General features: G+C 30.8%; 1 protein-coding gene across 1 annotated transcript in view; it reads left to right on the forward strand.

Annotated features, from left to right (window-relative positions):
* Nucleotides 1-16,940, forward strand: part of LOC111706007 (organic cation transporter protein) — a 31,045-nt gene extending 14,105 nt beyond the window's left edge. The window contains exons 9-19 of the mRNA XM_023478742.1: nt 3,484-3,532; nt 4,325-4,389; nt 5,954-6,047; nt 8,043-8,157; nt 9,398-9,531; nt 10,723-10,856; nt 11,865-11,993; nt 12,878-13,027; nt 13,295-13,390; nt 16,141-16,202; nt 16,735-16,940. Coding sequence (XP_023334510.1) covers nt 3,484-3,532; nt 4,325-4,389; nt 5,954-6,047; nt 8,043-8,157; nt 9,398-9,531; nt 10,723-10,856; nt 11,865-11,993; nt 12,878-13,027; nt 13,295-13,390; nt 16,141-16,202; nt 16,735-16,800 — 1,094 coding nt within the window. The 3' untranslated portion in view covers nt 16,801-16,940. The remainder of the gene's footprint in view (nt 1-3,483; nt 3,533-4,324; nt 4,390-5,953; nt 6,048-8,042; nt 8,158-9,397; nt 9,532-10,722; nt 10,857-11,864; nt 11,994-12,877; nt 13,028-13,294; nt 13,391-16,140; nt 16,203-16,734) is intronic.
* The last annotated feature ends 1,537 nt before the right edge of the window (nt 16,941-18,477 follow it).

Genomic DNA, 18,477 nt, shown 5'->3' on the forward strand with positions numbered 1-18,477 from the left:
GTGAAAAGACATTTTTTAAAGTCTATATTCTAGAACATGATATAGATTTTGCTTTTTTTAATCAGATTGGATGATTTTTGTAAAATATAAATTGGAATTTGAAATTTGATGAAAAAAAATCTATTATTTACGACTGGACACTTAAAAATGAATGACGCAAAAAAATTACAGCTCATTTTGTATCGAAGAGTTTAAAATATTACAGGGGACATTAGTTCCAAAACTAATACTTGGCCCATTTCTAACACTGAACGTTAGAAATGGGCACAAATTGAAAGACTGGGGTTTTAGGATCCCGGTCATGATTAAGAGTAAAAGTCAATAGAAAACTGTAGCCAACATTTTATCAAGCATCACAATCACAAAAATTCCGAATTTTAAACTACTAGAAATTCAAGGCGCTTCGCGCCCTTCTTTCTAGGCTTCTTCTATTTATATTGTGAACATGTTCTTTTTGTTTACATTTTAAAACAAAGAAGAAAAAATGTTGCGGATTTTAAAAAAAAAATTCGCGGATTTTCAAGAATTTAAATTTTTTTACAAAATTAAAAACCTTCAAAACATATTCTTTTTAAATTTTTATCATTCATAAACCTTCCCTGTGGTCACGAGATGTCCCACAAAAAATTTGGGTCCTATCGGTTCAGCCGTTTTGACGTTTATAGGATACAAACAGACAAACACCCAGACAAGCCAAATTTATTTATAGACTTTCTTAAATCAAAATTATAAAGGAGTTTTTTTATATTAAAACCCTTGACCGTTTTCAAGACAATGTCAGGTTTTCCATTTTCTGCATTGCAAGAACACAATAATCTTAATATTTTGATTTCTAAATGCGGTATTGTTTTTTTAATTACAAAAGAACAACATGTTACTATTTTCGATTTGTTTATATTTTACTTTATCAAAAAAATATTGTTTTATATGACCTTTATAAGTGCATAAATACTTAAAAATTGACATTGATATGACTTTGAGTAACTGTCTCAAAACCAGGATATGTTCCAAAAACGCGACAATAGCTAAAAAGCGGAAATTGTTTCAAATTAGGGATATGTTCGAACATGAGAACAAGAATCATCAAAAACTAATTTTCACACCTTATTATTAGTACTTCTTGTTTCAATAAATAGTTTTAGCCATTTCTTATAAATGTATGGTAGTTTTGTTTAACTCGACTTGGATTTGAAGATTCATAAAAACGCTTGACAAAGATAACTTTGAAGATTTTCTAACACTGAGTGTTAGAAATAGACCAAGTGTTAGTTTTGGAACTAATGTTCCCTGTATTACATTTGCAGTTGACAATGAAAATATAACTACTGAAAGGGATGTAAGCGTAATTTTAAGCTTTTCTAAGTCTAAAAGTATTTAATTCGGATAATTCCGAAATGGTTTCCTGCAGTAAAAATGTCACTTTTGTAGAGAGAAACTTCAATTGTAGATTATCAGTTTTTTCAAATTACAAAGTAAGGATTTATAAATCATAATTGATCAGACAAATCTTCTAATGGTATCATCTTGAATTGGATAATGATTGGTCATCATGGAAATTTTATCTTAAAATTATTCATTTTCAATTTTGGTTGTTGAGTTGTGGTATATATCGGATTTGCACAGCAGGGGCAAAATGAAGGCAATTGAAATAGTTTATATAATTAAATCTATAAGATCCGATCAAGGTAAAAAGATTATCATTCTGATTCGGTTAAGCATTTAAAGCTTTAAATATAGTTTCACTTGTAAAACTGTAGACAATCTCTTTAATCAATATACATGTTTGTCCCTTTAACATTTTAACTTTGAAGTTATTATGGTTTGTATGAATGTAAACAATTATCCGGTCTGAGTTTGTTAAAATTCATTGTGCGTGGGAGGGAATTGTAAACATTACAGTTGACAGTGTAAATATTTATTTTTAATGTCGTATCATTACAACAAAACTTGCTGAATTCACTAATTATTCAATATTTTCATCATTAGGTTTTTAGATAATTAATTTCAAGAGATCCCCCCCCCCCCAATGTAAAAGTTTTATCCCGATTACCAAAAATTAGAAAAAGGAAAATATCTTTATTATTTCAAGTTTCCCTTAAGTAAAAGGGCGGTCATTAATAAATATTCCCTTTACTTATAACCTCAGAAAAACTAGGACAATTCTTACAATTTCCTCCTTTGTTTCTGAAGCATAGATCCGCAATTTGAAACCATGATTAAAAATAATCAACTTCCTGGGCAGACGAAGCATGTGTATCGTTGTAAATAGAACATGCCAGTATAAACCACGAGTCCTAGATGTAAATGCATTATTCTAAAAGGAAAACCAAAAATCAAAGTCCTATAATAGTTTTTTTTAAATAAAATTGATTTTAACCCTTTCCCGTCTGGGCTATTTTTGTCCAACTTATATAGGCGCCCCCCCCCCACCCAACATGATTTTGCCCTTAAAGTTGAGATAGGGTAGTGTGATACATGTCCATAGTCTTACTTTTCAAGGCCTGCTCATAAAAAGAAAATTAGACCTCTAGCTTTAATGGTAAGGGTGCATTAAAAGGGAGGATGGCAAAAAGTTCAAAAAGTCGCCAATTTTTATAATTTTCAATTAATATACATTTCTGCAGGTTTTTGATGTAAAAATGGCTGGCTTTTTAAAACTAGCAAATTTAATTAATTCCAATTTAACCTGACCATGTACTCTTTACCATGGGGCATATAAGTTGCTTCACAAAAATTGGGCCCGATCGGTTAAGACGTTTTACGTTTATTGGATCCAAACAGACAGACAAGCACAATATTTCTATATATATATATTTTGCGGATAATCCAGGATCATAGAGAATAGAATATATATTAGAGGGGATTTAAGGAATCTCTCGGTATGAATTTTTTCAGTCCCTTTCAGCCTGAAAAAGAGTTGAAAGTGTACAAATAATGTAAATGTTTACATATTATGTGCAGTTTAAAGGGAAGGTCAATTGATATTACGCCTACAGTTTTTAAAAGCCCTGGAAAATAAGGTTTTCACAAAATCAAAAGTATAACAAAAATTTAGGCATATTTTGCTAAAACATTAATTCCCAATGAAAGGTTCAACAGAAATAAAGATATCATTAATCAAATCAAAACTTTCAAACTCAACAAAAATTTTAAAATGTGTAGTTAACGATAGAATCTTTAAAACTTCAATCCTTTTAAAAAACCTGGAACTATTTTGAAAAAAAAACAATTATTTTTTGCAATCTCTAAACAAACACTACTGTACCATCTTTTAAAAAAACTTATTTTTAAACCAATTGGGAATTTTTTTTTACATTTTTTTTAGAAATTACAAAATGTTTTTACTACAAATAGTCATATTTTTCAATTCTGGTTTCCTTAATTCCCTTTATTTATCTGTGTTGCATTATATCTGTAAAAGACTAATATGCATGAAGTTCTGAACATGGCTGATAAAAAAAAATGCTATTTCTATTGTTTAAGGAATCGGAACCGCGATGGCACCAACCTTTGAGCTGTTTATGGCATGCAGGTGAGACCTTTGGACTTTCAGAATTATTTTCAGAAAATTCATAAAATTGACATTTTGATTTTGAAAATCTAAAGAAACGTCTTGAGGACGGAAGTTTAAAAAATAATTAAAATAATTAAAAAATAATTAATCTAAGCCATATCCCGAAATACCAATAAGAGATCACACAAATTCCAGTCTGCAGGTTTTCCACGGATTAAGAACATGGTCTTTAAATCGAAAGTGTTCACTACGGATATCAATATCAGGCGCTGAAGATTAGAATTATTTTACACAAAAAGTGTTCAATCCTATGCCTCACAAATATGCATACACCCTTTCATGCACCGTATAAAGTTCTAACAAGCTGTCGTCGTTTATAACAATACAATGAAGGGACTTACGATTTCTATTCTTGATTTCCACCTTACTTTCAAACATCAAGGATAAACAGAAACATGAAAATAAAGAGAAACTATCAATTAACAGCTTCTCTTTGCTTACTTGTAAACTTCTAATTTAGAAATCAAAACTTAAGTAAATAGAAAAGCCGTCTTTATTGAATTGTTATAAACTAAATTATGCTAAATGCTAAAAACTAAATTAAGAATAAATAGTGTCTCTTACTAAAGTTTATCTAAGCTTTTTTAACAGTTCTGTTTTATTTTCACAGTAACATTGTATCTAAAAGATTTACTGTTTTCCGTACTATAAGGACTTTAACGAACAAAAATGTTGTTAATTTTACAAAAAAAAGTTGACCAGTTATGTTTTGTTATGGTCGACAAATTTTGTAATTTTTTTCTGATTTAGGATGATAAATGCATTTTTCCTAATCGGAATATGGGAAACTCAGTTTACATATAGCATAGAATTAGGTAGGATAAGTATTGATAATTTTCACGCTTTCGATTCTTTTATTTTTTCTCATCTAGCACACACACAAATCATCGTTTCGGTTTAAAAACTAAAAAAAAACTAAAAAAAAAGATTGCTTTTTTTAAAAATATCGATTTTTACAAGCGATCGTTTTCAAAAACTATCGTTTTTTTTTTAAACCGATCGTCTTCAAAAATGATCATTTTTCATTTGAAAAAAATCTTTTTTAAAAAACGATTGTTTTCAAAAACTATCGTTATTCGTTTTTCAAAAGTTGGAATTGAGTGGTTCGTTTTCAAAAAAGACTGGTTAGTAAACAACCCTACCCTACACACAAGTTCCATGCGTTTTCTTTTACAGTGAAACCCTTAATACATCGAAAGAATTTATCAAATGTCGTATTCTTTACTTTCTGATAATGGAATATTGCATATATTTAGTTTTTTAATTAAATGATTATATGGAACTCTTTAAAACTGTTCCAGCATATTCATGGCTATTTATTTATTTTCGCAAATACTGAAATTTACCTAACATAGTATAAAACTCATTGAAAAATTGTCAAGACGACATTTTATAAATTCTTCCGATGTATTCGTTATTAAGGGTTTCACTGTACCTTCTAGAGAAAAATAAATATAAAACTCAAATTTGATTCATGAAAAAATTATTAATTTAATGGACCTATGCAAAAAAAAATTAAAATAAAAAAATTGTTTTTCAATTCTGTAATACAAACTAAGCTCTTTTCACAGATTTACTTTGAGATTATTAAAACAGCTTCTGATATTAAAAGAAATAAAAAATTTATACCTAGTTAAATCAACATTCTATTTAAATCTAAAAATGTTAAACGTAAATTTTAATCTAAAATGCTTTTTAAAGGAGAAAATTGGCTAATTGTTGAGAAAAATTAAATTTAATCAACAATACAATTTTTAATGTTGATTCTCAAGTTAACATTTTTCTGAGTTTAGATCGCAAATTTTTCTGTTAAACTTGGTAAATTTTCAAAAATTCGAAATTTTAGCAATGTTTTCATCTCTATAAAACCTTCCCTAGGATAACATCAGTTTCCATACAAGATTTTACCAAAATCGGTTTAATCGTTTTGACGTTTATTGGACACAAACAAACAGACAGGCACCCAGACAAGCGAAAAATTTGGTAAGATGTGTTGACAAAACAAAGAGCCAGAAAGATAAACCAATTTTATTCAAATTAGAAGGAAAATGTTTAAATCTTTGAAACTTATTTCTGTTTTCAAATATGGCAACATCAGTTCCTTTTATCCATAGATTAATAACAATACAGATAGATGTCGTTTTTTCAAGATTTAGATGTTTTTCATTCACAATAACCCTGAGGAAGAAGCCCGAAGGAGTTAAGCGCATGCTGCGTTGAATTACAAGACAGAGAGAGAGAGAGAGCCTGTTCTAACTACTCTGGGCTTCTGCCTCAGGATAATTGTGAACGAAAATCCCCTAAATCTTGAAAAGACGACATCTAGTGTGGGTTCTATCTGAATTGTTATTAATCTATGCTTTAATCTGAATATTTTAGTTGGAGGAAGATGGAGTACAATTGTTGGTATGGGTATGGAATATTTCTGGGTCACTGGTTGGCTAATTATGGCTATACTAGGATATCTCATTAGGTAATTCATGTAACTCTCCATTCATGTCACATGTTCGATTCACAACAATACCCTCCAAAGTTGTATCTGTTCAAGGATGCCTAAACTGTTAATATTTGTTCAATGCAAAATAAAAGAGAATAATATCCAAATTACAAACTGCTCACAATTTATATTTTTATTTTTAAAAATCATAACATCAACTTATGGAGAAGGAAGATAAACAGAATCCACAGCAGAGGAATCTCTCCTACCCAGAGTTGACCCTCTAGGACGACCTCTCCCATCGTACTCTACCACGATCCCTTCTTGGGAAACCTTTAAGTCTGTCAGACTCTTCCCATCCTTTTAGGGTTACTTCCCACTCTTGACTTGACATATTTTATCTATTGGGACCTTCAGGAAGGTTGTTTCCCCTTTTTCTTCTTGGCTGGTCGCAAATTAGGTCGATACTGGTGAACGACAAGCTCAAAACTTTTTTTTCAATTTGTTTTACTAGCCAATTTCAAATTAATGCTTACAAAGCATGAAATGATTTGTTATCAATGCAGTTTTTCTTTTGATGGATGCCTCATGAAATTCTTCAACTTGATGGAGATCCAAATATTGTAGTTCGAATAATTCCAGATTTCTTTGAATCTTCAAAAGTTCAGAAGCCAATCTTACTGGACTGCAACCTGGACAGCCGCCAAGACTGCCACCAGAAACCACAAGACGGTCACCAGAAACCTCAAGCTCAAGACTGCTACCAGAAACAGTAAGGTGGCTAGCAGGAACCTCAAGACTGCTACCAGATACCTCAAGACTGCTTCAAGAACTGCTGACAGATTTTATCGTATAAAATGTGCCCTTTTTTAATATTATTATTTAAGTGCACATAGTCATTTTTATATCTGCACATAGTGACACATTCATCAATTCTCATACTTTATTTTGTTTGTCTATTTAGCAACACATAAATGTTTTAACCAAAATTTTGTTTAAGCTAATCTAGATGTGAACTTTGATTTTCGGAAGACAACCGGGTTTTTGCTTGTTTTTCTATGCCTTGAGACCTAAGATCCTGAAATGCAATTCTTAGCTTTTGAGCTAAAAACTCGGAAAATTTCGATAAGAAATCTTACCTCTTCTTTAAATGCACTTATCAGTCATATAAAGACCAAATATGAAGAAAGTTCTTTTATAAAGTTTTAGAATTATACATTATGCGCAATATTTTGCCTTTACACGTGATAACTACACTATATATTAGACTGAAAATGTTAATAACTTAGTTGGATAATTACACTATATATTAGACTGAAAATGTTAATAACTTAGTTGGATAATTACACTATATATTAGACTGAAAATGTTAATAACTTAGTTGGATAATTACACTATATATTACTGAAAATGTTAATAACTTAGTTGGATAATTACACTATATATTAGACTGAAAATGTTAATAACTTAGTTGGATAATTACAACTTAAGAAAGCTCATGATTCAGTAATTCATTTTGGATCGACATTTTAATAAACAACGGGAAACTTAGTGCACCTTAATGTTGTCAGTATCGATACCAATACTAGCATTAATTTAGGTCTTGCGCACCCTAATGTTGTAGGTATCGATACCAATACTAGCATTAATCTAGGTCTTGGCGCACCTCAATATTGTCAGTATCGAAACCAATACTAGCATTAATCTAGGTCTTGGCGCACCGTAATATTGTCAGTATCGAAACCAATTTACTAGCATTAATTTAGGTCTTGGCACACCTTAATATTGTCAGTATCGATACGAATACTAGCATTACTTGGCGCACCTTAATGTTGTCAGTATCGTGCAATACAAGCATTGATTTAGGTCTTGGCGCACCTTAATATTGTCAGTATTGACACCAATACTAGCATTAATTTAGGTCTTGGCACACCTTAATATTGTCAGTATCGATACCAATACTAGTGTTAATTTAGGTCTTGTCGCACCTTAATATTGTCAATATCGATACCAATACTAGTATTAATTTAGGTCTTGGCGCACCTTAATGTTGTCAGTATCAATACCCATACTACCCGCATTTCTTCTATTCTGGTTAGTTGATGAAAGTCCTCGCTGGTTGATTTCAAGGGATAAACTAAAAAAGGTAAATCAAAATCTGTCAGAAAAAGTTCATGAAATGTATCCAGATTCCTTACAAGGCTAAAGTGGATCATTTTCTCATAGCGATATCATTTTATGAAGCCTCTTGAGTCTTGACTTTAAATAAATATTAATTCAAAAAATAATTCCATGCTTAAATGTTTGAATGCTATTAGCGCTGCCTGAAAGCCAGTGAATGATACAAAGAAAGACAAATTATAATTGGATGCAATAACATTCAAAATTTTTTATTTTTAAATATTTTTTGCCCTTTTTAAATAAATGGTATAATTAAAAAGGAACTGAGCCATTGTCACAAACTCTGATTTCGTATCCTTCTTTCCAACCTAAGTCTTTCAAACTATGAATTCTGTAAGATCAAAGACTAATTTAAGCTTGAAATATCAAATATCCCATCAGGATGAAAAAATAGGATTAGAAATTTTAAATGTATAGCAAAGACTTGATTCCTTTACAAAGACTAAAAAGTTCGAAACTTTTGTAATTTTTCTGTGTTGACGAAAAAAAACAATGCTTTGTATACTGAAACAAAAATATCCACTAATCTGAAGTTTGCTGATGAAATTAACGTTTAAAAGTTTTGTAAATTCTTTGTACTGTCCCAACGGTTAAAAAAAAAAATTTCTGAAAATTCTCTCTTTAAAAGGCTGGTGTAGATGGTGCTTCAAAAATAATTTGATAACTGTTTTTCAATTTTACAGAAAATTGTTTAAAATTGCTTGAGCCTATTAAATTTCGAAATTTCTGTTACTAACTAAATAATAAAATAATTATGCAATTGCAGAAATTTTCCTTGCGAATATATAAAACATTTGTTTCACAGTTTATTCATTTATAAAATTTTCTTTAAAAACAATTTAAAAGTACGTCGAAAAATGTATCACAAAAATATTTTTTTTACAAGGAATTGAGCTTTTGTCAGAAACTTAGATTTTCTAGTCCCTCTATATCATGGAACCCAATGTCGCAGACCTTAGCTATTTCAATCAATAAATTCTGATAGATCAAATAATCTAAGTTTGAAATATTATAAACGTTTACACCATCAGACTGGAAAGATATGGGGATTAAAATATTTAAGTTTGAGACTTAATTCCTTTCAACACTATATGCACATGTTTTTTTCCAAGATTTCCGAGCTGTAGCTTATAAAATAAATAAAAATGAAAAAGTTTTTTTTACGATTTTGAAGTTGAATGTTTTGTAAATTTTGGTATTTCAAGGCTGAAGACATTATAAGAGGATTGTGTAAAACCAACAGAAAAGTATTGGATTCCGCCTGGACACTTAAACCAGTAAAAAAGAAGAATGAAGATGAAGAGGATAAAAGAAAAACAAATATTTTAGATCTATTCAGGTTTGAGATTTTTAGAGAATACTTTGAACATTAACTAAAAATAGACATTTGATTTGAACAGCAAAGATAATTTTTCTTGAAATCCAGGGGCGGATACAGGGGGGGGGACATTCGCCCCCCTCCTAACAGATTCAGGAAGGGCGTAGCCCCTCCCTGAATTTGGAATTTTTTGTTTTTCAGAATAACTTCTCAATAGCATTCTTAAGGGAAAGAAACCCTAGTGCAAAACTGGAAAAATATCTGTTTTAATAAACTATAATGTGTGAAAAGTTATAAATCTAGTTTTTTAGTCTTTAGTCATCAATTTTGACTCTTTTTGAGTCTTTTAAATCAAAAAAAATTTCGCATACGGCGCAATTTTTTGTTCCTAATTATGAATTTTTTTGTTCCTTAAAAAGCTTGCCCCCCTCACCTAAATCCTGTATCCGTCCCTGTTGAAATCAGATTACTTTATTGTCGTCTTTATATTCCAAGTTTTGATGTTTCTCACTGCAGGCACAACACAATCGTTCACACACAGTGTATTCCAATTAACATGGAAATAAAGGGACGGCTTTTATCGTCTTTGTTCAGCGCGGCATTATTAATATTTACGTGAACACAATTCATATTAGTTTGGTCGATTTAAAACAAAATCTGGTCTTCTATTTTCGCACCATCAACATTGATTTGAGATATTGAAAAATCTTTCAAGATCACAATCTTTACAAAAAAAAACTTAAATATCTACGTCAATACAAAGAAGGCATGAGCACGTTTAAAAATATGATACGATCTTGTTCTTATCACTTTCTGTCAGTTATCAACTATCGCTTTAAATTCGTCTCTTAATTACCATGTTTATTAGGACACCCTGTATCATGTAGGTGAACTTGCAGTTATGCTAGTGCTAAAGTGAGAACCATAACTCTGGAATAGAAAGACGACATAGATTATTTTCTTCGTAAATTTCGTTATTGGTAAGAAAGAAAATTGACTTTACTATAAAATCAAGATTTCGCGTGTTTAAATAATCAGTAATCATCTTAGATTATCCTTCAATTTTAATTCAATACTTTGTCCAGCGTCTAATTTCATTCCATATTTATGAATTTGTCCTTGAAAATGTTTAATAATCAGCTGACCAGATTTCTTTAAAATATTTATTTTTATCAATGTGTATGAATAAATTTTTAACAAAAACAATTTCAGGACTCCAAACATGCGAATAAAGACCTTCATCATATGGTACAATTTCTTCGTCAATGCATTTGTTTACTATGGACTGACATTAAACAGCGGAGACCTGGGCGGTGGTAACGTTTTCCTTAGTTTTACCATCTCAGGTAAAGAGAATGTCGTCTTTGTTTTTCCCTTTTATTGTGAATCATGATGACAGTTTTGTATTTTCCTGATTTAGAAGCAAAAGCAAACTATTAAAAGATGTTATTAATATAGTTGACTCTGAGTCCTACTAATTTATAATTATAATTACTTTTTCTTTTTATCCATTTATTTATCATATTTATACGATAACAGATTTGTATGGATTTTGCTTCACTTACTGACTAATACTTTGTTGCAAATAGATTATCAACTACAATAGATGGCAACTTAGGATTTGTACACTCACAGTACAGCTGTATTCTTACGTCACAAGAGTCAACAGTTTTATATGTGTCCGACAAAATTATTAATAATAGTGATAATAAAGTGCTTATCAGTTATCTTACACTGAACGAAGTGCAATTTTGTGTTTTTTTATTTTCTGTTTTTACACTTTTTTATTTAATCTTGGCAAACATGTCAATTAATGGGGAATATGTTGTCTTTCTTTTTATATTTGACACTTGTGACGTCATGTATAATTGGTTCATTTCTCTATTGCCAGCTATTGTATTTGATAATTTATTTGCTTTGTTTTATTCCTAGAAAATAGGCATATGTACATTCAGAAAAGTAATTTAGTAACAGAATTCAGATTGAAACGTTATTTAATCAAGTTCAAGCTTCTAGACATATGTAGTATGTACATTCAGAAAAGTAATTCAGTAACATTATTCAGATTGAAACATTATCTCAACTCGAATCAAGTTCAAGCTTCTAAAAGAAGTCTTTTCCACAAACTCTCATTTTTTAATCCTTATATCTGTGCAACCCAATGTTGTAGACCCCAGATATTTCAGTCTATCAATTCTTTTGAATTAAATTATCTAAATTTAAAATATTTAAACTATCAGACTGCAAAAATATAGGGATAGAAAATTTCAGTTTGTGACAACGACTCAATTCCTTTCACTGATAAATGCGCTTCGACTGTTATTATGAATCCAACTAGAATAAAGGTTGTTCAGGGCTTCTTGAGATTCCAGCCTATGGTTTGGCAATAATAGTTCTTCTCAAATATGGAAGACGATTCCCGTATTCTGGTTCTCTAGTACTATCCGGAATTTTCCTCCTCTGTATTTCCCTAGTGCCTAAAGGTAAACTTGGGTTTCCAAACGAGTTCCGTTGCGCGGAATTGCGCGCAATGGTTGCTTCCGCTTTCGCCATTTCATTGCGCTATAATTGCGAAGAAGGAAGCAATTAAATATTTGCGGAATTTCGCGGAATTGCATGCAACGGAATTGCTTTTCCATCTAAAAATCAATAATTTTATGTGTGACTTGCAAAGTTATGCAGCAGATACAAGAATGGAAATATCTCTAGATTTAAAAAAAAATAGAGTCCCGAGTGTCACTTGTTTCAACAGTTTTCGAATTTTAAAGTTTCTTGTGGTTAAGCTACTAATTAACAATTTAATAGTTTAATTAAAAATTTAATTAACAACATTACACTATATTTGATGGTGATACAAAGCACTTATTCACTATTCAGTTTCACGGATCTGCTTGAGTCCAAATGTTGTCTTCTTATGTCAGAGTTTTCTGGTTATCATGCTGCATATGAATATTCGAGAACAAAAGATTATATGTTTATATTTAATTTTCTTAGCATTTGAGACTGAAATGTTAGTGCAGTTCAGTTTAGTAAATGCCACTACCAAAGTTTAAATTGATTATTTTGTTGAACGAAATTGCGCAATAATTAATCGCATTTATTGTGCGCCATATGGTTTAACTTGAATATTATAAACAAATTAAGAAACGCAAGAAAGTTGGACAGAATTGCACGCTCATTGTGCGCAATTCCTTTGCGTTAAATTCACTTGCGCACAAGGGCTCGCAATTGCGCGCAAGTAAAATTCACTTGCGTTGGAAACCCTAAGGTAAACCAAAGAATCCATGTTGGAATTCGTGACATTTTTTCTAGGTCGTCATGAATAACTTATTGAGTGTGTGTAACTCTGCACTACTGTTAATTCTAGGTGTTTATCAAGAAGACTGGCCCGCCATGGCTCTTGCACAACTTGGTAAATTTTGCATCACCTTCGCATTCGGGGCTTTGTTTGTTTACAGTGCAGAACTGGTTCCTACAGTAATTAGAACCGGAACTATTGGCAGTGCTTCGTTTATAGGTAAATATATATAAACAAGGATTCAGCGTGTTCCATGATTCCACACTGAAAATTAGACAGAAGAATAAGATAAAATTTTTGTGATATTACTGGTACAACTTTGGGACCTTGTAGCTCTTTTTTATGAAAATAGAAAATTTTTCGGATTAAATATTAGAAATTTACAATATTTTTGTTTTTCTAGCTCAATATCTCTTTACAAAGTGGAGTTATGATTGAAAACATAATTTATCAATCTAACGTGTCTAATCTATGCTCTGTATTTAGGGCGCCTGGGAGGAATAATTGCTCCTTGGGTCGGTGGTTTATCAAGTGTAAATCCACATTTACCAGTCTGGATATTTGGAACAAATGCTATACTCGGTAAACTAGTTTTTGTGAAAAAATAAGTATTTCAGGGCCCTATTATGAAAAAATAAGTGTTTCATGTCCCTATTCCTAATTTGACATAAAATACTCAAAATATATTATCCAATATTTAGATTTGTCATAAAAACTAAAAATTTTAATTAATTTCTTATTTTAATAAGAATTTTGCATTTGTCGCAAGGAAAAGACCCCAGCAAACAGGCGCGCAACTAGGGGGGGGGCCATAGCCTGATTAAGGGGGGGGCATGCCCCTCCCTTAAGAAGTCTTGCCCCCCCTGTAGGGGGGGGGGAATGAAGTGACGAAGTCCACCCTGTTTTGCAATTTAGCGATTCATGAATCCTGACCCTGAGCAAATTTAATAGCTCTCATCGTAAAATTAAAAAAAAGATAATTGAACGTTAGTTTATTGAGCTTAGTTGCAATCGATATAGCACTTAATACACCATATACACACACACAGACCTCCTCCGTCTCCGAGCCTAACTACTGCCGTAGATCAGAACAGGTTGACAAGGTTAACCAAGGTACCTTAATCTTTGTTTTTTTTCATTATGCTGTTTTTTCCTATGAAAGGGAAAGGGGCCGTTTATTAAGTATTTTTTAGATATTTTCATTTTAATTGGGGGCATTTTTTTTAAATTGGGGGCAAATGTGTTAGTGCAAATTTGAAAATGTTTTGTTTTTAATTGGGGGCATTTTTTATAGTACGGGGCATTTTTTTCCCAATTTGGGGCAAATGTGTTAGTGAAATTTAAAAATGTTTTTTAAATTGGGGGCAATTAGGGGCAAATGTGTTAAGTAACTTGAAAATGTTTTTTTTTTAAATTGGGGGGCATTTTTTATAATTGGGGGCAAATGGGTGCAAATGTGTTAGTGAAATTTGAAATTTTATTTTAATTGGGGGCATTTTTTCCCAATTGGGGGAAAATGGGTGCAAATGTGTTAGTGAAATTTGAAATTTTATTTTAATTGGGGGCATTTTTTCCCAATTGGGGGAAAATGGGTGCAAATGTGTTAGTGAAATTTGAAATTTTATTTTAATTGGGGGCATTTTTTCCCAATTGGGGGAAAATGGGTGCAAATNTAAAAATGTTTATGGGGGGGCCAAAACAATTTTCGCGCTTCGCGCTAAATATTTCCCCCTAGCCCCTCCCTAACCAAATGTCTAGTTGCGCGCCTGCCAGCAAAGTCTAATAAAAAACAGCTTTTTACAACATTTTTGACAGTTTTTCTCACTTGAAAGGACTGAAAGCGTAATTTCCATAGATAAATAAATAAACATAGATAGCTTATGTACGCAAAATCACCAAGAATTGTACGGTCCGCGAACTCATACTTCTAGGGGTCAAATTGAACTTCAATGATAAGCGGGGTGGTTTGTTGTTTTAATGGATTTCATAATAGAGTGTAAAACAACTCCGGGAATGGAACTATTTGAACAACAATATTTCACTGAACAATATATCATATTGACGAGAACTGAAGAAGGACATGAGATGGACTAAACTAACTAAAAATTCTCTCTACAGAACTCATGTACACCACAAGTACTCAATGACATAAGAACAGCCAATGTTCACAACCGACCTAGTTAATCTATATAATTGGAATATCTTTAAAACATCGCTGTACACATATATCTTTCAAGATGAAGAATGTCGTCTTATGCACAATCTATCTTTATCTATGGTAATTTCAAGTTACCAGCTCTCTATGCGAAAATAACTATGCCTGATTTATGATGTTACCCATAGAACCTTTATCTGATCAAGATTGCGAAAGATATTGTCGTTTTTCTAGGTTCGATAGTGTTTAAATCTTATAACTCCCATCTATATATAAATTTGGCTTGTCTGTCTGTCTGTTTGTATCCAATAAACGTCAAAACGGCTGAACCGATCGGGCCCAAATTTTTTGTGGGACATCTAGGGACCCCAGAGAAGGTTTATGAATGATTGAAATTTTAAATATTCGTCTCCATCAAAATTCGATCGTCATTAAATTTTTTAAAATTTTGAAAATCCGCGAAATTTTTTGTGAAAATCCGCGAATTATTTTTGTTTTGTTTTACGATGTACACAATGAGAACATGTTCACAACTAATTTAGAAGACGGGGGCGAAGCGCCCTCTAAGGCTAGAAAGAAGGGCGCGAAGCGCCTTGAATTTCTAGTCTATATATAAATTTGGCTTGTCTGTCTGTCTGTCTGTTTGTATCCAATAAACGTCAACACGGCTGAACCGATCGGGCCCAATTTTTTTGTGGGACATCTAGGGACCCCAGGGAAGGTTTATGAATGATTGAAATTTTAAATATTCGTCTCCATCTAAATTCGATCGTCATTAAATTTTTTAAAATTTTGAAAATCCGCGAAATTTTTTGTGAAAATCTGCGAATTATTTTTGTTGTGTTTTATGATGTACACAAAGAGAACATGTTCACAATTAATTTAGAAGATGGGCGCGAAGCGCCCTCTAAGGCTAGAAAGAAGGGCGCGAAGCGCCTTGAATTTCTAGTTCATTAAATTCGATAACTGGGCTCTTCCTTCTCCCGACTAAATCAAAATTGTTCGCAAAAATTCTGAATAATTTTAAATGTTTTTTTTTTACAAAAAAATCAAATATTAGATTAAAGATTTTTGTAATATTGATAAAATGAGGATAAGGGACCTGAAATTCTTTCTTGAACAGATATAAACAATTAGCTAAAATATAATTTTTTAAAAGATAAATAAAAAATTTCAGCTGGATTATGTGCTTTCTGCTTACCAGAGACTGCAGGAAAACCTTTAGCTTACACAATACAGGTTGATATTTTAAAAATTTGATATTTTATTAAAAATAATTTCATTTAGCTTTTGTTTTTCACCTTATTTAGAGATTCGAGCGAAACAAATTATAAACTTGATGTCGTAAATCTCTTAAAATTAACTAAAAATCCATAAAAAAATTGTAAATTTTAATCTCTATTTATCAGAGTCAACCTTGTCTTTAACTCAAGAGCTAGAAAGCAAATTCTTGGTGGAGAGTTGAATTATAAAATATTTTCTCGTTAATCTAGTGTTTTTGTCAAGTAAAATTGGAGCTCACATTTCTATTTAAAAATCTTTTTTTCCATTATTGACAATGAATACCGCTAATCTTAAAACTTTACCATATAGTGATTTATGAAAGTTTATTTCTTGAATCCCGCCAGGTTTTCAATGGTTTAACATATCGATAAACATTAGAGTCATTATAGTCGGGTTTATCACTGAATCAGTCGGAAGTTTTTATTCCATTGGTTCTAATTTTTCTGATACATCCTGTATTGGAAAATATTAAATACTAAAACTTTAGGAGTCTGAGAAGTTAGCTGTACATTTGCCGTGCAGAAACAGAAAAATATCTTCCGAGAATATTTAGAAGAAAAATGTTTTGTGTCAAGTTACAAAAAGCGTTTCTAAACTGTTGAACTTTTCTGAACTGTTTAACATATTTAGATTGTAAAAATATTAAAATTGTTAAATATTTCTAAATTGTTAAATATATCTTTATAAATAACACATATCTTAATTGCTAAAAATATCTAAATTGTTAAACATACCTAAACTACATTTCTAAATTGCTAAAAAAATTTAAATTGTTAAACATGTCCAAATTATTAGCATTTCTAAATTGGTGAAAAATCTAAATTGTTAAACTTTTATAAATTATTGAACTTATCTAAACTGCTAAAGATTTCTTAATTGTTAATTATTTAACATTTATAAATTTATTTTAAACATTTCTAAATTATTAAACTTATCTAAATTGTTTAACAAATATAAACTCTGTAAATGAAAAATGAAAAGGGGTATATGATGAAACCTAAGAATCTAAGGCGTTGAATGATACAAACAAAACATCTATCTGATGTTCCTGTCTCGAGAAATTGATATAAAACTGTATCAAAATTATACGAAAATCTATATATATGAAATTTTGTATAAAAGTAGTAGGAATTTAAACAGATCATATTCAGCAAATACGCAAACAATCTGTAAACGATTATACTAAACACAAACCTTAGAATCACATTTTTGTTCCAATTATATTTTGTTATTATTTTGCATTATTTATAGATATAATTGATATTATTATATAAAAGTCCGTATTACGTCACAAGAACTTCCGCCAATGAGAGTGCAGTATACTGGTCACGTGATACATAAGGAAATCACGTGACCAGTATACTGCACTGCCATTGGCTAAAGTTATGGTGACGTAATGCGGACTATATGTAATATTATTAAGAGATCTAAATTGGTCGCAATTTTATTTTCAACATTTCTGTCATTTTACTATCTTATTAAAACTGCCAACTTTTTTTTAAGAATTTCTTAAAATTCAGAACGAAAAACACGATTTGGGAAAAATTATAAAATTTAAAACATATTTTGTTGCAAATTTTCTAACCGAAAAAAAAAGATTTTCAAAGAACCTGTCAAATCATTCGTTGGGATGTTTAGAAAGATGAAAATTTCCCTGCATGATAATTGAAGGACTGCAGTATGGTTTTGGTGAATTATATTGGCGTACAAAGCCTAGGGGTGTCAGAAATGATTTTTGTTGCATATTTTTAAAAACTTCTATAAAAAAAAAGTTTTATCAAAATTAAACTTTTTTAGGTTTATTGGACGTTTTCAAAAAACTGCAAAAAAAATCATTTCTGACACCCCTAGGCTTAGTACGTCAATAGAATTCACCAAAACCATACTGCAGTCCTTCAATTATCATACAGGGAAATTTTCATCTTTCTAAACATCCCAACGAATGATTTGACAGGTTCTTTATTTGTAAATATATTTTGTACAATAGAAATTGACTTAATAAACGTTTATAAAGTGGGAAACCGTTAAACCTACAAGATATTATTTACACTACTTGCACCAACTCTTCCTACATAATTTGTGATAATCTTTCTTCATTTTAATGATAAATTTACATGTTACATGTTACATATCAAACAATAAAAATTTTAAATTTTTTAACTTTTCCTATTTATTTTCATCTATATGATAAATTTTTAAAACATTCAGAATATAGAATATGTAATATAAA

Source organism: Eurytemora carolleeae, unplaced genomic scaffold (assembly GCF_000591075.1).
Source record: "Eurytemora carolleeae unplaced genomic scaffold, Eaff_2.0 scaffold200, whole genome shotgun sequence".
Lineage (NCBI taxonomy): Eukaryota > Metazoa > Arthropoda > Copepoda > Calanoida > Temoridae > Eurytemora > Eurytemora carolleeae.